Source organism: Eleutherodactylus coqui, chromosome 1 (assembly GCF_035609145.1).
Source record: "Eleutherodactylus coqui strain aEleCoq1 chromosome 1, aEleCoq1.hap1, whole genome shotgun sequence".
In the NCBI taxonomy this organism is placed as follows: domain Eukaryota; kingdom Metazoa; phylum Chordata; class Amphibia; order Anura; family Eleutherodactylidae; genus Eleutherodactylus; species Eleutherodactylus coqui.
In genome coordinates, this window is record NC_089837.1 from 366,757,761 (window position 1) to 366,778,444 (window position 20,684).

General features: G+C 41.4%; 1 protein-coding gene across 1 annotated transcript in view; it reads right to left on the reverse strand.

Annotated features, from left to right (window-relative positions):
• DMD (dystrophin) overlaps positions 1–20,684 on the reverse strand; it is a 2,524,637-nt gene that overhangs the window by 1,892,212 nt on the left and 611,741 nt on the right. The window contains exon 4 of the mRNA XM_066577956.1: positions 11,700–11,777. Coding sequence (XP_066434053.1) covers positions 11,700–11,777 — 78 coding nt within the window. The remainder of the gene's footprint in view (positions 1–11,699; positions 11,778–20,684) is intronic.

Consider the following 20,684-nt stretch of genomic DNA (forward strand, 5'->3'; position numbering starts at 1 on the left):
TTATTTGCATGTAATCTGCTATTACTACATATATAAAAAAAATTATAACTATAATTGTACTGCATACTCTTAAGGAGGTTTTCCAGGCAGCACCCACTGTCACAATTGGGATATCCCGGGGTCAGAGTGGAAGCCGTTGCTCCAATACCTGTGCAGTGGCCAGTGCGCATAGTTGCAGGTGCAGCTCTCATTGAAATCAAAGGGAGCTGTGCTTGTAAATGCAGTAATATGAAAAAAGGTTTGGCACCATGTTAGCCACTAGAGTGAAGTGTGATTGTTTTCAGTGAGAGAAACCAAGTAATCTTGTAGATATGATACCTTTTAATCACTAACAAAAATACATGATGTTACAGCAAGCTTTCGGGGATATGCAGTAAATAAATACAAAAAAAGATCATTGGACATCAAATGGCCCACATGGTTTATTTCTCTTGTATTTATTTTTGTTAAGGTGTGGGTTTCTGGCATTTAGTATTTCTTTGGATAATCTGTTTTCAAAATAAATTGTCACACTTGAACACATAGTTTAAATATTTTAATAAATACCTAAATATTTCAATAAATACCTAAAGTGAACAACTAGACATTTTTGTCCCATATTGACAAAGATGAAACTCAGCCTGGTTCTGAATGTCTTTATAATTTTTGTAGTGAATAATCTTGCAGACTCAACTTGAACAAAGGAAGAAATATTACTTGCAGACTGCAAGTTATATGGCCAAAGGCCATATGTCACTTTATTTATAAGAGGGGTAGAGGTAGTGAGGGGGCATTATGTTCATTTTATGCTTTTTTTTTACTGATCTTTTAATTTATTGACATTATCCTCCATCTGCTGCACTCTACTGTGTTTGCCCCAACATGCACACCATGATTCACTATTGTCCCGATCTTAAGGTCAAAAATCAGCGATAATCGTTAGATGTAAATACGGGCATCGTGCTCTTTTGATTTGAACAATGGATTTTGGTTCACTTAAAATCCATCATTCAGACCTCCGAAAGACTGAGCAAATACATTCCATTTGAATGTATTTTCCTTATCTTTCAATAGACTGCAGGCTGTTCTCCTCATAGCATGTTTATACTAGCTGCAATGAGAACTATGGAATGTGCTGGCAGCTGTTTGCACAGCTGCGAGTGCATTTAAATGCACACTGGGCTCTGCCAACAAGTTATAGAGATCCTTTTACATGCAAATAAAGATGATAAAGTGTTAATGGCCATTAATGGCGATTAACACTTTATGCAAATAAATCGCTAAATCTTTCAATCTTTCAATTCATTTAAAAAAAAAATATTTGTGTGTAAAAGGGCCTTAACTCTCCAGACACATGATTGTGGACTTAGTAAATTAATAGGCCTGACAGACTGACCAGAAAAAAATTACAGTGTGGGGGATGGCACAGGATATCATGAACCTGCCTTCACTGTTTCTTTGTGCCTATTTACTATGCATATTTTGCTGCTCAGTGGGGGGTTGTGAAAATAACTTTTGCCTAGGATTGGAGGTTGAACTGAGTAGTTGAAGTGACTGGAAGATGCCAGGATCTCATGCTGAGACCAGATCCTGAACCCATGAGGGCAGCTGATGGACATTGGCTCTGAAAGCTGTATTGAGGCCATCTTCCCTGATATTGTAACTATTACTGTTCTTCCCTCCATGTATTTCCATCCATAGAGACTCCACACATTAACTTCCTTCATATTCCCACAGTGTGGTCTTCCAACAGGACTTTACAAAAAGGCAAATCACCTCCCCATTTCTGTTTTTTATGATCCCTTTTGAACACACTGTAACCCTGTAAGTTAACTTCCTAGTCATAGCTTTCATCCAACCACTTTCTTAATGTAAAAAAAATGCTTATAAAAATCCTCACGCTTCCATTCTGAATTACACAGCAGGGGACAGAAGGTTGCAATGAGCTATACTGATTGAGCGAGTATCACTTGTATTTCTGAATGACTGTTATAAGAGTTGTATGATTTGTAAATTCTATTCTGTTGGAGTTGCATGTTCTCCAGGGAACATTTACACACATCTATGGATAATGTATATACAGTGCTATGAAAAAGTGCAATACTTTATTAGCATCTCTATTTTTAATGCTGTTCACAAGTAATTTTCTAGTTCAGTATAAAAAAAGGAGCTCTTAAAGTAGGTACAGTTCATGGTTGCGAGGGAAAGGGGGATTATCTCAACCAACCCCTTAAGCCCCCTGTCTACGGCCATGACGGAATATCGCTAGCAATATTCCGCCATGGGGGAGCAGGGGGAGAGCTGTCAGGTCTCTGCAGTGAGCCTATCTGATGGATAGGCCCACCGCGGAGAATCGCGGCAAATTGTTGCATACCACGATTTGAATCCTGTGAGCTGAGAATGGCTATGATGTCAGGGCTGTGCTTTCCATAGAAACGCCATGTAAAGCATTCACTGTGTTACAGTAATGCAATGAATTATCGCTCGTGGACCTGCAGCCTTACAGGTATACAAGAAACAATCCAAAAAAATAATAGATTTATAAAATGCAATGTGATAAAAATATCACTGGCCACAAAAATGCTACAAAGCATCAAAAACCTCAAAACTGTGTAAATTGACTTTTAAAGCAGCAAATTCATTTTTATTTAAAAGAAATCTGTTAGAAATGAAAATAAAAACACTATGAACAATATGTTTAAATTTTGTATGTGAATTGAGCTTAATACAGTCTATTAGAGCGGATAGCGTAAGTGAAGACATGCATGGTATTATCTGTGTGTATGGTGCTACTGTGCTGTCTTATCTAGGCCTTCAGTAATACAAAAGTATGATCATTGGACATAAAATAGCCCACCTACTGATGACTCTGTAGGTTATGCCCCAGTGTACCCAGCAAAGCTAAAAAGTAGGTTGCAATAAGTAGAAACTGTTAGTCTAGTGTGTGTATGTGTGTGTGTGTGTGTGTGTGTGTGCGTGTGTCCCAGCAGCTAATGTGAAAACTGAAATATTTATATGGATTGTTACAAAAAATTCATGTAAATTAAATATGTTTATAATACAAACTGTTATAAATTATAATGTTGTAATGATTACATTCCTTTTAGAAATATTATATTCTATAAATTGAATATTGTATATACTACATTATGAATCTAAAATAGTATATAACAAACAGATACTTAAATGTACTAATCTCTATATCCTTAATATCATTTTTTGATGCCATGATAGCTGTATAGCTATCTGAGAATGGAGTATTAAAAAGTATAACCTGTCCAATTGATTGATGACTCTGGTGCAATTCGTCCATTTTGATTTTGATTCATTTGCACTTTATGTTAGTTCACAACAGTATCATGAAGTTGAGTGCATGCCTATACTTCAATAGTTCCTTATGGGGAATAAAAATTGAAGCTTTCTGTCACAGTGTTCACTGAGGAGGGGACTCCCAACGGGTATGAAGGAATCCCCTGCCACAGCTGTTAAAGCTGTGGCAGAGGAGTGCGATGCTATGCCATTGCTTTCAATGGGGCCGTCGTTGCTGCCAACCCATTGAAAGTAATGAAGGCAGAGATTTTCAGGGGGGTGGGGGCTTGAAATATAATCTCTACCTCAAAAAGAAGCCCTAGCTGCAGGAAAAAAAACAAAAACATATATATATATATACACACACACACACACACACACACACATCACCAAGAAACACTCCCCAGATCCCTGGCTCTTCATCTTCTTCATGTTTTTTCTGGTCGGGAATTGAAAATTCCCCACATCCTGGAAGTGCTGCCTCTGATTGGCTGAGTGCTTTGACCAATCACAGACACTCGGGCGAAGCCGGGTATATCAGCTACATATATATATATACCTCACAGATATATTTTACAAACACACACACACACACACACACACACACACACACACATATATATATATATATATATATATATATATATATATATATATAAAAATATGTGTATATGTGTGTGCTTATAATATACATGTGAGCCAGTGGTGAGCCATTATTTTTTGCTAATCCAGGTTTTTGTCTGGGATAATTTAGCATTTCCGTAAGGTCACAAGGAGTTATGAATACATTTTATGCAATGCAAGCTGAAAATAAATTCTTTAGAAACTGATAAATCAATATATGATATTAGTTAGACATATAATGTAGTATCCCAGTAATGTTTCCAAGTAGTGCCATACATCATACCACTGAACATTCATCTTTCATGTACTATCCTAGGAAACAGCAACTTCCCTTAGTGAATAATCTTATTTATTTGAATTTATCCTTGAGGTGAAAGTTGATAGAATTAGAAGATCTGACGGAATGTTCTACAAAGTTATTTATCATTTCGCAATATCTAAAGTTTATAGTACAATAAAAGTGACGACTTATTTACACCATTGACTTTATCTGCCTTCTGAATACAGGAGTATGGAAATGCAATGTTCTTTCTAACCATTATCTCAATCTTAATATTGCAAAGCCAGCCAAGGTGGTTGGACCCCAGATTCAGTAAGATGTTATTGTCTATCATCTTTTTAAAGATGCAAGAAAGTTTTGAGAACTATGTGTGCCCTTATCTTACAATAAGACCTGAACATGCTATTTATACAACACTCTCGAAATTAATTCAACTGCAAACACTGGATTTTTCACAGAGGAAACTTTATTTTCTACCTGTATCTCCTAATATTCTTTGTACAGATAATGCAGGGTACAGGTTAGGACACTGACCAATGACATTAAAGATTTTTTTAAACCAACTTGACAAACAAAACAAAGCAAAAGGGAACAACTCCATTCAAGAAAATCATAGCAGGCGACCTAACTTGCTGATATAATAGTATACAATTTCAAGGTGTAAACACCATTTCTGAGCAGCATGCAGAAATGCAATATGGACGAGCCTACAGAGGTGCAAAATACTAATTTACAACCACTCACAAATTCCACACATTGGGGGGATGCTTAGTATTGGCACTCACACCTACCACACATTGTGGCATGCTTAGTATTGGCACTTACACATACCACACATTGGAGGGATGCTTAGTATTGGGACATATTATATAAGGCAAAAAATGGTTACAGTCACACTGTAGTGCACAGTGCAGTATGGCAGCCTAAGGGCTTGGTTACATGGAAGTAAAATTCTGCACTGCTAGCAACGCACAGCGCATGCTTCTAATAGGGACCAATAGGTTCCTATAGAAGTACAACAGAGGAAGAAGTCTCCAGGCTCCTTTCCGCTGCCCGCCCCACCACCTGCGCTAGCGACCCTCTCACCTCTTCCGCTCCCTTTCCCCAGCTCTCATTACTCACCTCACCACAATCTGCAACCTCTCCCTAACCTCTGGTACTTTTCCCTCCTCATTCAAACACTCCATTATATCCCCTCTGCTTAAAAAACCAACCCTGGACCCGACTAATGCTGCCAACTACCGACCAGTCTCAAACCTCCCCTTTATCTCCAAATTACTGGAACGCCTGGTCTACTCCCGCCTTACTCGCTTTCTCTCTGACAACTCGCTCCTCGACCCCCTCCAGTCTGGTTTCCGTTCTCTACACTCGACCGAAACTGCCCTTACAAAAGTAACAAATGACCTGATGACTGCAAAGTCGAGAGGTGATTACTCCCTACTAATCCTCCTTGACCTGTCTGCTGCATTTGACACTGTCGACCATAACCTCCTTCTCACTATGCTCCGCTCTATTGGTCTAAAGAACACTGCTCTCTCCTGGTTCTCTTCCTACCTCTCTGACCGCTCTTTCAGTGTTTCCTTTGCTGGTTCTATCTCTGCTCCACTTCCTCTCGCTGTCGGTGTACCCCAGGGTTCAGTCCTTGGTCCCCTTCTTTTCTCTATCTATACTGCCCCAATTGGACAAACCATCCACAAATTTGGCCTCCAATACCATCTCTACGCTGATGACACCCAACTACACACCTCCTCTCGTGAGATCTCTGGACCATTCCTCCAAAATATCACCGACTGTCTGTCCGCTGTCTCTAACACTATGTCCTCCCTTTTTCTCACACTAAATCTCTCTAAAACTGACCTCCTTGTCTTTCCACCTTCTAACCGACCTCCCCTCAACATCTCCATTCCAGTGTCTGGCACCATCATAACCCCCAGACGGCATGCCCGATGCCTTGGGGTCACACTGGACTCTGACCTCTCCTTTGCCCCCCATATCCAATCTCTGGCCCAAACATGCCACATGCACCTCAGAAATATTGCTAAAATACGTCCGTTCCTAACCACAGACACGCTAAAGACGCTCGTGGTTGCCCTCATACACTCCCGGCTTGACTACTGCAACTCGCTACTCATTGGCCTCCCCCGCACTAGACTCGCTCCACTCCAATCCATACTAAATGCAGCAGCTAGACTCATTTTTCTATCCAGTCGTTATTCAGACTCCTCTGCATTATGCCAGTCGCTGCATTGGCTGCCCATCCACTGCAGAACTAAATTTAAACTCCTCTACCTCATTCACAAAGCTCTGCATGGCACTGCGCCACCATACATCGCCTCCCTACTGTCAGTACACCACCCAGCCCGCTCACTCCGATCGGCTAACACACTCAGACTAAACACCCCTGTAATACGGACCTCACATGCTCGCCTACAGGACTTCACCAGAGCAGCACCCATCCTCTGGAACGCTCTACCCCAAGGCATCCGGACAATTCCCGATGCACAAAATTTCAGACGTGCCTTAAAAACGCACCTCTTCAGGGAAGCATACCAAATCTCCTGACCTAGTCCCTCGCCCCTCCCTATGGTGCTCCACCCTGTTTGCCTTCTGATAAATGATATGTACATAAAATTTCCTATTGTCTGTGTTCCCCAACCCCTGCACCTCCTGTACCACCCTCAACCCATTTGTGTCTAACCTAATGTATCTCACATTGTAATTGTTGCAATTGTTGTTTTGTTTTGCATTTATCCATGCCTGAAAGCGCTGCGGAATAAGTTGGCGCTATACAAATAAAGATTATTATTATTATTCAGAGGTTGTTAGGTGCATGAAACTCCTCGCTCCTAACCAAAGATAGGGCATGCGAGTGCAAACTCGCATGTCGACTCCAAGGTGCGGGAAAGATAATGTGTCCTATCTTTGCTGCGCGCTTTCCATAGGCTTCTTTGGGAGACTGGAAAGCTTGCAGCCCTCACCGCGGAGCATGTGACCTGGCTGCTTAACGGAGCTGCTGCAGCTCGTTCACGTGATCCTCACAGTGCTGTTAGCAGCAGCGCAGAATTTTACTTCCATGGGACCGAGCCCTAATAGTGATGTCACTATTTGAATCAGTGAGATGCCTTGCATCTTATAAGCGGACTATAATAGTGGATACACCCTGGGCTCCCCCAAATTTGTAAAGTCAAAATGCTTACTACAAAAATAACAATAAATATGAGATATTGGTTAATATATTGCAAGAATACACAAGCTCATAGCCCATAGCAAGTGTCTGTGTTGTCCTGCCAGTTCCTACACTAACATTACACACAAAATCCAGCATGTTTTGACCAAACTGTTGACTAATACCTAATGTTATTATTATTTTTGCATTAAGCATTTTTGCTTTAAAATGCTGGGGGAACCCAGGATGTATCCACTATTGTCGTCTACCTGTAAGGTGCAGGGCAGCCTGCTGGATTGAACAGTGGCACCACCAATAGCCTGTAAGCCTGCAAAGTGCACTACATGCATCTCTGTGGTTAACAGCCTTTACATGTCTTATCTGTGTACAAACATAATACTAAGTAGACCACCCCACCCCCAACCAATGTGTGGTAGGCTTAAAAGCTAGCTTATCGGTATTTTGCACATGTGCAATTTACCAATTTACTCCACTTTGCATATTTGCTGGATAGTGATGTTATCGCCTACCCTTGTAATTATATACTACTAGCTGATTACCCGGCATTGCCCATGTATTTTATTTTTAGATATGAAAAGAATTTAAATATGTGTGTGTGTGTGTATATATGTATGTACTGATTTAATATATTAGTATATGAGGAGGAAGAGGTCATCTGTGTAATATATTAGTATATGAGGAGGAGGTCGCCGTGGAGGAGGACGTCTGTGTAATATATTGGTATAAGAGAAGGAGGTTATCTGTGTAATATTCGTATTTGAGGAGGAGGAAATTGTCTGTGTAAGATATCTGAGGAGCAGGAGGTCTGTGTAATACTGGTGTAATTAAAAATCAAAAACTCACCGACTTCCCCTGTAATTTTTGTTGCCAAAAACAACCAATCAAAGCTTAGCTTTCACCTGTGTTATTACCCCCCCCCCCCCCACACACACACACACACAAATTTGTCCCCATGGAATGAGTTACATATGTACCAAGTTTGGTTGCAATTGCTTCAGGCATTCATGAGTTGTGGTGACACAAACATACATACACACATCCTACACCCACATCCAAACTCTTACCCCCCCCCCAGAGGTAGTGGGACTGTGTTATCCCTTCCCCTCAAAAAAATTTGTCCTCGTGGGATGAGTTATATATGTACTAAGTTTGGTTGAAATTGCTCGAGGCGTTTATGAGTTACGGTGGCACATACACACATACATACACACACACATACATACATACATACATCCTATTTTATATATAGAGATTATATCAGTAAGTATAAAAACAACCTGAAACTAAGGCTTGTCTCTGTTTTTTATTTCTATGTCAATATAAGTGATTTAACCACAATTTCTTCTAAACTTAACAAAAAAACAAAAATAGAAAGAAGAAAACCAAAATCAATGCGAAGTTACATTTTCCGTAAAAATAACATTAATAGAACCTTGAAACACATGCAGCTTAATATAACGGAAAACTTCTGTTTAATGCTGGTGTTATATTGTCTTAGTACTGCCATTTGGAGCATAACATGGTGCCTGATACAAAATTTGAAACAGAATGCACTATTTACCATATGCCATGTACATTACTAGTGTCCTCTTACATTGCAGAGAGACCTTTTGGGCCACTGGTAGACAATAGCTTAAAGTACCTGCTAAACATCGGAACCACAAACTAGAAGAATCCAAGATTCCACCAAGTTCCCAAAGGTTCCAAGTGCCAGGAAAATGTCCTTCCTCCCAAACTTTGTGTCAAATGCTGAAAAAACTTTTATCAACCTTCAAGCACAATTGGAAAGAGATTTCATATAAGTGGAATTTATTGAGCCATATTAAAATCCATAGGCATGTGAAGACAAAAAAAGCTTATGTATTTTGGATTCCAGCTGCACCTTTAGTCATAGTGTTCTCTTTGCTAACTCAACCACCTTTTTAAATAACATATAACCAATCAGGTAGGAGGGTGTGGGCCACATGACCTCAATGGGGTTCTCATTTGAGCATGAATGAAATAGTAAAACGAAGTCATGTGATCAATGCTCAAACAGTAAAAATTCTTCCGGATGGGGCCAGAGTACACTTGTGTGTTCATTGCATCATGACACACACAGCTTCTAATAGAAAAAAGCTGTTGTGACAAAATAGATATACTATAGGACATTAGATAAGCACTTAAAATATCTAGAATATTGGAAACAGAATATATTTTATCAGTAATGTTATAAAAGTTCCCTTTTTACATTCAAACTAGCTGGAAGGATGAATTCCAAGGATGAAAATCTTTTATGATCTATAAAGTGGCATCTGGTGTTGCATATCTTTTTAAGAGCAAATACAAAGAAGTTGATAAGGCTCTGGTGATAAATAAGAACATGTTTAGCTGAATTAGAGATATACAGGTTTCCTGGACTTGGACAGTATATCATTTAGGTGCTTGGATTTTTAGTCTTGTGACTTGTATGATTCACTCAAGTTTCTTTAGTAATTAGGAGCAAGGGCAAAAGCATAATTTACAAATTTAGAGGCCTCTTTTATGTGCTGCAGTTTTTCTATGCCTTAGGCTGCCTGCAGATGGGTGGAAATTCCGAGGCGGGATTTCCCCCAGAATTTCCGCCTGTTGAAGCTGCCATAGGATTGCGTTAGAAAACGCAATCTTATGCAGACGGCCGTGATTTGTCCATGCGAAATTTCACTCCCCGGCCGCTGGCTCCACTCTGCGCATGTGCCGGCTGGGAGCAGGTGAGTGCCGCGCTGGTCCCTGCAGGGGCTTGGGTCGGGTCCTGCTGCGAGAATTCTTGCAGCGGGATCCAACCTGGCCGTCTGCAGGCGGCCTTATTTGTAGACAAAACTGAGACTGGATCTAAAGAGTAAAAGATTTTTTCTGCTTTTATTTTCTCCTTCCTGTATGATCAACTACTGTTCCAATCTACAGAGGACTCGAAATATCAGATATAGATGCCAACAGCACAACATTCAGCCATCTAGGGCTGGACGAGTAGGTTGCACAGCCACCATATGTTGGTCACAATCCAGAGAGACCAATCCAACAGTAAATCCACAAAAGAGGTAAAGATGGCAGCAACTTGAAAAAGACTCGCCAAGAGTCGAAACGTTGTTTTTAACGCCTGGAGGAATAAACAAGTTTTACTTGAACCAAGATGCTGCTATCTTTACCTCTTTTGTGAATCTAGAGAGGACTGAGGCCTGATACAAAAGATAATATCGGAAATCATTTTGTCAATAAATATGTTAACCCTTTAAGGACATGGCCTATTTTGGGTTCGAGGGTGGCTTCACACGAGCGTGTGCATATGCACGCACAAAAACACACATCTATTACATCCAATGCATTCCCTATGGTGTGTTCACATGGTTGGTTTTACAGGCATGCACCTGCAAAGATAGGACATGCGTGCACCATAGGGAATGCACGCATTGCCTTCAGTGGAGCCGCGGCTGCTGCCCATTGCTTAGTGATGAGCCGACTACCCATGGGGAATATTGATGCGAATGAATATTGAATACGAACCTATGGTACACGCATGTCCTATCTTTTGCAGGTGCGCGCATTTGCACACCTGTAAAACATGGACATGTGAACACGCCATAGGGAACCAACGGTTCTAATAGACGCTTGGTTTTGTGCGCACATTTGTGCGCACATATACACGCTCGTCTGAATCCACCCTTAGGTGGAAGTCAAACGAGCGATTTTTTTTTGTGCGCACCTATGTGCATTTAAAAAATGTGCTCCACGGATCTGCCAATGCGTGTGACCAAAGCTCCATGCAGTGGCAGACAACTGCATTGCTATTCCATTAAAAGCAATGGGATGATTGCAACCCTCGCAGCTGAGTGCTGCCTCTGATTGGTCATAGCGCTCAGCCAATCAGAGGCAGCGCTTTCAGGGGCGGCAGCAGCAGCCCCATTGAAAGCAATGGTATGGCATTGCGGTCATCTGCAACAGCTATGACAGGGGATTCTTTCGTCCCCGCTGGGAGTCCTATCATCACTGAGCACTGTGACAGTGCTGTCACAGTAGTCAGTGATGAGGGGACACCTCGCAGTGATTCTTTACACACAGTACGGACCTTAACAGCGCATATTATAGGCATGCATGTCCTATCTTTTGAAAGTGCAAGTATTTTGTGCCTCTAAAAGACGGACATGTGAACACTTCATAGGGAACCAATGGTTCTAACAGACGCGTTTTTTTTGCCCATATAGGCGCGTGCAAAAATACGTTCATCTGACTGAGCCCTAAAAAGGAACAAACCTTTTTTTCTAATCCTGTACAACACCTTTAATGTTAGTTGTAATAATTACTTACTTTGTTTTTTTGCAAGATTTGAAGTGCTTTGTTGACATTGTTTAAAGCATGAACCCTTGTGGAGCCTTTTTCCTTTACCTGTAAAAAAACACATATGAATAAATTATTATGTATAATTCGTATAATATTCAATATGTCTGTGTTACAATTAATAGTTAGCTTTGAATAGTTGTTTAGAATGTACAATAAGGACAATATTCATGAGGCCTTCTTCTTGCTGTACAGTCTGGCTCCTGGCACACTCAATGTGTCAAGTGGGCAGTCCCCATTGCTTACTCTGAGTAGGTGGAGTTGGACTGTCAATCAAGTCTGAAGTCAATCATTCAGAGTGTGTGATGGTTGCCACCCACTTGACAAAGCCTGTCCTATCAAAGGAAGGTAAGCCATCAAGGCAGCCCTGTTGATTCTGTGCCATTACAGGTCTTCTTTTAACATTTTTCTGGAACTTTTTGCTGAAACAAGGACATGTTTCTATTTCCTTTTCACATCACATTTTTATTCTTCTATATTTTTTTCTTTTTCTGGATCCTATTCTGTTTTAACCAGTGTGCCAAATCTGCATTGTGTGAACAATACCTAAAGATAGAATTATAAAGTAAAGCTACTAATATTTTCTTGGATTTAAGCTCAGTTCCATAAAGCTTGCAGAGAATGTTCACACTTGTAACCATTTTTGTCTTCTTTCAATGCATCTTAAACCCTCAAGGACCAAGCACGATAATTTTACGGCAATTGTTCCTGGGCTTTAATCCCGCCTGATAGCAGATCTACAGCGTGGCATTAAAGTTTCTGCTCCTGCAATCAAGCAGGAACAGGTCAGGTTCTCAGCTGTTAGACTGCTAAAAACCTGGAGGAGAAGGGAGAAGCAGTTTGTATATGCTTCTGTCTTCTCCTTTCCTGGGTACACAGTGCTCAATGACCACAAAGTACTAAAAAGTGAAAATGGAAGTGTTCTATCTACTACACGAACCCAGCAATCATGTGACAGCCGGGAGCCCCCTGGCAAAGCAGAGCTGCAGGGTACTAGCAGAACTTGATCAGCTGTGCCAGTGACTATTGTCACTACAGGGGGATAGTTTTGCCTGTATTTCAGACTCCTATGGATGCCTCAGCTACAGTGGAAAAGTGTGTAATAAAAAAAAGACCATGTGAATGTCCCTCAGAGGTATTATATCACATTGAGGGACAAACATGGTAAAAAAAAGTTACAGGAATAAGTAAAAAAAATTTCAGAATAAGTAAAAATATATACATAAGGGTGCAATCACAAAAGTAAATTTTCAGCGCATGTAAAGGTGCGCTAAAAATTCACGACTATAAGAATCAATGCTTTCCTATGAAAGTGGACACATATCTAATTTTTACTAGCGCAAACAAATTACACCTGTAAAAGATAGGACAGCGTTTTTAAGTGCACATCGCATGTGTAAAAAACATCTGACTAAGGGTGCGTTGACACGAGCATGTTTTTGTGCGTACTTAGGTTCGTACATACGTCCGCACCTAGGTACGAGCAAAAACACGCGTGAACACAGCTGCGTGCTTGTTGTCAATGGAGCCGCGGCAGCTCTATTGAAAACAGTGCTCTGCCGGCCCCCCTGGAATTTTAAATCCCTGGCTGCTGATAGCTCAGCAGCGCTACAGAGCCGGGGACAGCGGCAACAGTCGCCGCTGAGCCCCGGCAGCTGTCAATGGCTTTGCAGGGAAGGGCCTCATAAGCCCTTCCCTGAAAAGCCTTTTAAAATAGTAAAAAAAAAAAAGCAAACTCACCTGCTTGGGCTCAGCATCGACTTCTGCCGCTGTCCCCGCCTCTGTAGCTCTCAGCTATCAGCAGTCGGGGATTTAAAATACTCACCTGCTGGTAGCTCTAATTGTAATTGGCTGAAGTGCTTCAGCCAATCACAATCAGAGCTACCAGCAGGCAGGGATTTTAAATCCCCGGCTGCAGATAGCTCAGCAGCGCTACAGAGCCGGAGACAGAAGTCGCCGCTGAGCCCCAGCAGCTGTCAATGGCTTTTCTGGCAAGGGCTTATGAAGCCAATAAAAAATTGTGTAAAAAAAAAATTACTTACCTGTCCACCGCTGCTGTGTCCCCCGCGGGGATGAAGAACACATCTACCGCATGCGGCAGATGTTTCCTTCATCACCACTAGTTAAAAGAATTCCAGCTGCTACATTCCCTGAAAAGATGTTTCCTTCATCCCCACTAGTTAAAAGAATTCCCTGCTGCTACAGGCAGCTCTCACCTGTCATTCATTCGGGGAGAGCTGCCTGTGATTGGCTGATCACCTCAGCCAATTACATTCATCTCTTTCAGGAGGCGGGGATTTTAAATCCCCGCTTGCTGATAGATCAGCACCACAGTGCAGGGGACAGCAGGAGAAGACACGACTGTGCCCCGCCAGCTGAAGGGAGGTGAGTGACAATTTTTTTTGTATTTTAAACCACTTTTACTTGATTTTCAGAGAAGGGCTTATATTTAAAGCCCCTCCCTGAAATCAATTGCCGGCAGCAGAATACTCTACCGCAGCTGACATGTGTGACAGCTGCGATAGAGAATTGAAGAATTCTTCTTCTGCCTCTGCCACAGATGTGGCAGATGTAGCAGCAGGGAATTCTTTTAACTAGTGGGGATGAAGGAAACATCTGACGCATGCGGCAGATGTGTTCTTCATCCCCGCGGGGGACACAGCAGCGGCGGACAGGTAAGTAATTTTTTTTTTTACACCAAAATTTTTCTTATTCAGGGAAGAGCTTATATGTAAAGCCCTTCCCTGAAAAAGAATGCAAGGGTGTCAGCAGACCATTGTTTTCAATGGAGCCGCCGACAGCAGCCGCGGCTCCATTGAAAACAATGTGTGCATTCCCTAGAGTGCACGCATGTCCTATCTTTGCAGGTACGCACCTGCAAAGTACAGACATGTGCACACACCATAGGGAATGCATTATTGCAAATAGAAGCATGTTTTTGTGCGTGCGTATGTACCCACAAAAACACGCTTGTGTGAACGTACCCTAAAGCAAAAAGATGTTTCACCTTGTTGTCAACTGGACCGGGGGTGTTTGCTGAGGAGAGGAATCCCCACAGGGATGAAGGATTCTCCTGCTACAGCTATTGCAGCTGTGGCAGAGGAGTGCAATACTATCCCATTGCATTCAATGGGGCCTGCGCTGCTGCCGCGCCACTGAAAGCAATGGGATGAAGGCGTCTCCGGCATTTTCTTCCAGGTCACCACACTGCTTTTCTTCTGGACAGGAATTTAAAAATCCCCGCCTCCTGAAAGGGCTGCCTCTGATTGGCTGAGTGCTGTGACCAGTCATAGGCAGCGCTCAGCTGTCATTCAATGAATGGCTGAGTACTGCCTGTGATTGCCTGAGTTCTCAGCCAATCAGACCCAGCACTTTCAGGAAGCGGGGATTTTTAAATCCTCGGCCAGGGGAAAATGCTTCAGAACAGTGTCGGGGAACCAGCGAGGAGACCCGACAGTGGTGGAGAAGTGATGTATATATATATTTTATATTTTTTACAGCTGCTAGGGATGATTTTCAGGGAAGGGCTTATATTTCAAGCCCTTCCCCCAAAATCACTGCGGGGTTTGCCTGCATCCTATTGCTTTCAATGGGGTGGCAGTAGCATCTGCCCCATTGAAAGCAATGGGAACAGAGATTCGGACACGCGCATTTTGAATATGTGTGGAGCTCATTTTTTTTTTTTGCGCACATAGGTGGAAAAAACAAACCGCTCGTCTGACTGAGCCCTTAATGAGCAACATGAAAAAATAATGTTGCCTTGACTTTCTTTACTTTATGTCTTCTATTACAATGTACTATATGTAGATAAACAAATTATCATGTTGTTTAAAATATATAATCTCTAATTAACTCTCACTGCTAGAGATGAGTGAGCATACTCGCTAAGGCAAACTACTCGAGCGAGTAGTGCCTTATTCGAGTACCTGCCCGCTCGTCTCTAAAGATTCGGCTGCCGGCGCGGGTGAGAGGTGAGTTGCAGCGGTGAGCAGGAGGGAGGGGGGGAGAGAGGGAGAGAGAGATCTCCTCTCTGTTCCTCCCCGCTCTCCCCCGCCGCTCCCCGCCGGCAGCCGAATCTTTAGAGACGAGCGGGCAGGTACTCGAATAAAGCACTACTCGCTCAAGTAGTTTGCCTTAGCGAGAATGCTCGCTCGTCTCTACTCACTGCATTATTATTTTCTTGTAAAGCTAATAGCCTCCACACAGAGTGTGTTTCTAACAACCTATGTCTGCACAACTTAATTTTCTGTAAATATTTTTTTCTTCACTGCATACAGCCACATATATATGCATTTTGTTTCACTGAACCCAGTATATTGAAAGAAACTGATATATGTCTGTCAATTCAGTACTTTTATCTTCTGCTTATTCAATAAATGTAGTTTGGTTGCCATGACAGCCCCACAGACAAACACACAGGCATATGCTGTTTTTTTTTCTTTCCATATCTCTCACTGCTTACATTTTTTCCTTCAAAATGCAATCTATATTAATGCAGAAACCAAGGACCATTTTATTGCTTACCTCATCTAACAAAATTATTTGTGCAGTGAAGGACATGACTAAAAGTTTCTAAGATGTAACTAAAGTTCAATTGAATCATAAAGTTCAATTGACACTACCAATAGTTTATAGCATCATCAATATCTAACAATTATGAAACATATACTGATAAGTGTATTTAATTAGGAGATTTTAATACCTTTGGGACTATCATTCCGTCTTTTTATGGTGGTCACTTAGAATCTTTATTTCTATGCATTTGACTTTTTTGCATTAGAAGCCTGGCACAGATAACTACGGATTGGCTCCAAAATCAGCAGTTGATTTTGCATTGTGAAAAATACGAAGAAGTGAGTCATTGCCAATATGTCTTGCATTTCATATATTACATACAGTGCACTCATACTTTTTGAAGACCAGCCAATGGCAGCCCTCTCTCTCAGATTAATTTTCTGCTATCTTGCTATTCACACCACTGTGGTTTTTGGTGCAGATTCACATCAAAATCCATACCAAAATCCACATGTAATGTGAAATTTTGTTTAGATTTCCATACGGATCCACATTAATATCTACAGGAGAGTGAGGAGTTGGGAATCAAACCAACAGTTGGGGAAGGGTTACCATAGGCTGGCATGCATCATGTGAGGATACACCAATTTACCTTCCCTTTTAATTGGATAATATATCATTGCATCAGTTAGGAGATTGCCATGCCAATAAACTTTGTTTTATTGTTCCGTGCTATTTTACTGTCTATTTGGAAATTTATATGCTTAAAAAGAAACATAAAACATTTAATTCAATGTAATTTAAAATGATGGTTTTATTGACTTCTTTATTGGTGTGTTTGTTTTGCAGAATTCAAAAACCACTTTATGTCTTGAATTTCAATGTAAAAATCTGGAATTATTCAGGGACACTTTGCCCTTAAACCAAAACTGACATTGTGCTTCAGAGCAAGTGTTTTTCAATGATAGGACTGATGAAAGTTGGGACAATGGCAGCCTGATTGCATAATGCTTAAGGCTTTCGCTAGGAACATTTGTTCTCAAAATAGCAAGCATTAAAATGAAACAATATGCATGCTGAATAAAATACAAATTGATATGGTCCTCTTATGGGCAAAGGATTCTTTGGTTCTTATGTTGTTTTTTTAAACAAATTTCTTACCATTCAATTTGAATAAAATGTCTGGAATTTTGAAATTAAAATTTTCTTTGCAAAAACGTTCATGCATTTTAACAGCTTAAAATAAACTTGAAGAATGATTATATTGTTTGATGTGTCCATCTATAGTTTACATAGATCGGGATTGACAATATTTCATAATGGGGCTTACAAAAGGAATCAATCACATAATGCATTTCTGGATAAATGTTCAATGCAAAAAGTACCGGACGAGAGATTTATGAAAGCAAAAATTGTGTACAAAAGTCACAAAATTTTGTGACTTTTTGCAGTCTAAGACCTCAGTCACACGGGCGCATCGGCACCCGTACACCGGCGCCGATGCGCCCGTGTGACTGACACCAGCAGACGGACGTACCTGCAGACGGCCGTCTCTCTGCAGCGCTGGAGCAAAGAACATGTGACCGGCTTCATTGCCGGTCATGTGTTCTTTCCTCCGGCGCTGCAGAGAGACGGCCGTCTGCAGGTACTTCCGTCTCCTTCCTGCAGTCACACGAGCGCATCGGCGCCGGTGTACGGGTGCCGGTGCGCCCGTGTGACTGAGGCCTAAGGCCTCGGTCACATGAATGTTTTTTTAGTGCATGAATAGGTAGGCGCGCAAAAAACAAAAATCGCACAATGCATGTGTAAAAAACTTGTGACCGAAGCTAAAATCACACATAAATAGTGGAGCCCCAGTGAAAGCAATGGGAGAGGATCGCTATGGGGCTTCATATCCAGGGGCTTCACATTGTTGTTGTTGAAAACATAGGAATAAGATCGCACTCCTCTGCCACTACTGTGATAGCTGTGGCAGCAGATTCCCTCATCCCTGGGGGTGTCCCATCATCACTGAATGCTGTGACAGCAGCAGGAGGGTGTTCAGTGATGAGGGGACTCCCCGGAGTCTGTGACAGCTGAGGCAGGGGATTCCTTCATCTCACTGGGGAATACCATCCACACTGAACACTATGAAAGCACTGTTACAGTGTTCAGTGATGAGGGGACTCCCCATGGCGAAGATTTTCTGGGAGGGGGTGGCTTGAAATATAAGTCCTACCCCGAAACTACGTCCTAGCTATAGAAAAAAAGACATAATCTAGAAGCTATGTGCAGCTCCTGTGCATCTGTTCCACTGTTCTCCTTCATTTCTTCTGGCCGGGGAATGAAAAATCCCTGCCTCCTAGAAGCACTGTCTCTGATTGGCTGAGCGCTGTGACCAATCACAGCCATTAATTATTTTACTTTTTTCCTGCAGCTTGGGCTTATTTAAGGGCTTTTACAGTAGGATTTCCTACTGTCAAAGTTGCATCGCACGAAAACCGCATTCTCGTGCGATGCTCTGCTTTTAAAAGGTGTCCTATCTTTTGCAGTTGTGATTATTTAGTGCTTGTAAAAATCAGACATGTGAATGCTTTGATTGGAAAGCATTAGTTGTAACAGAGACTTTTTTTAGCGCACCTATTCATGAGCTAAAAAAACGCTTGTCTGACCGAGGCCTTAGGCACTTGACATCACTTTTTAGGAAAAGGGCTGGGGCTTGTTAGGAGGGGGCACAGACACTTCAAATGAGCACATTTATGTATAATTTATGCTAGAAACTGGAGTAAATTATATCAGAAATCTACTCCAGCTCTTAGCTGGTGTGTATTTCTGTATATTTGTGCAAAAGCACTGAGATGTGCGTAATGTATGAAGAGAGATTGAACTGCCGGTCTTATTAAATTCACCCCTGAGTGCCTACAGTATGTTCTATAACTGTCAATCTGCTAATATTACTCTTCCTTTTAGCTTTGCTTTAGATCAGTTTCAGATGAGTATATTACGGGCAGATACATGTGTCTGTAATATGGACAACTGTCCCAGCCCAACCAGGGATCTCCTGACCTGAACTCCAAGCATCATAAAAACCTATTGGTCAAGCCAGAGCCCTCATCCGTATTACAGATGCATAAATGCACTGCAATATGCTTGAGTAAAACCAGGCTTTATGTGATTTGCATAATTGTGATCAGGATAGCCTTTGAAGGCAAAATGTGACTATTCATGTGAACACATCTAAAAGGAGAAAGTATTTGTGATAATATATACTTTTTTATATTTTGAGTAAACATGACACAAATAAATATTATAGGTTTTCTTCATAGAATGGTAGAGTTGGAAGGGACCTCCGGGGTCATCGGGTCCAAACCCCTGCTCAGTGCAGGATTTACTAAATCATCCCAGACAGATATTTGTCTAGCCTTTGTTTGAACACTGCCATTAAAGGAGAACTCACCACCTCCTGTGGTAACCTGTTCCACTCATTGATCGCCATCACTATCAGAAAGTTTTTCCTAATATCTAATTTGTGTATCCTCCCTTTCAGTTTCATCCTATTGCTTCTAGTCTTTCCTTGTGCAAATGAGAATAAGGCTGATCCCTCTGCAGTGTGACAACGCTTCAGATATTTGTAGACAGCTATTAAGTCTCCTCTCAGCCTTCTTTTTTGGCAAGCTAAACATTCCCAGACCCTTTAACCTTTTTTTAATGGGACATGATTTGCAGACCGCTCACCATCTTGGTAACTCTTCTCTGAACTTGCTCCAGTTTGTCTATGTCTTTTTTAAAGTGGGGTGCCCAGAACTGGGCACAGTATTCCAGATGAGGTCTGACTAAGGAAGAGTCTCACGTGATCTAGACTCTATGCTTCTCTTAATACATCCCAGAATTGTGTTTCCCTTTTTAGCTGCTGCATCACATTCCTCACTCATGTTCAATCTATGATCTATTAGTATACCCAAGTCTTTTTCACATGTGCTGCTTAGCCCAATTCCTCCCATTCTGTATGTGCTTTCTTCATTTTTCTTGTCCAGATGTAGGACTTTGCATTTCTCTTTGTTAAATACCATTCTGTTAGTCGCTGCCCACTGTGCACTCTTTTCTAGATATTTTTAAATACTCTCTCTTCCCTAGTGTTAGCTATGCCTCCTAGCTTTGTGTTGTTGGCAAAGTTTCCCATCAATTCCCTCCTTCTGATCATTTATAAAAATGTTGAACAACACTGGGCCTAGAACAGAGCCTGGTGGTACCCCACTTGATACATTCTTCCACTTGGACGTGCAGCCATTTATGACCACTCTTTGAGTGCGATCACTAAGCCATTTGTGAATCCACCTAACAGTTGCCTTGTCAATCTCATATTTGGTCATTTTTTCAATAAGTATGGTATTAAATACTTTGTCAAATGCTTTACTAAAGTCAAGATAAACTATATCCACCGCATTTCCCTAATCAACCCTA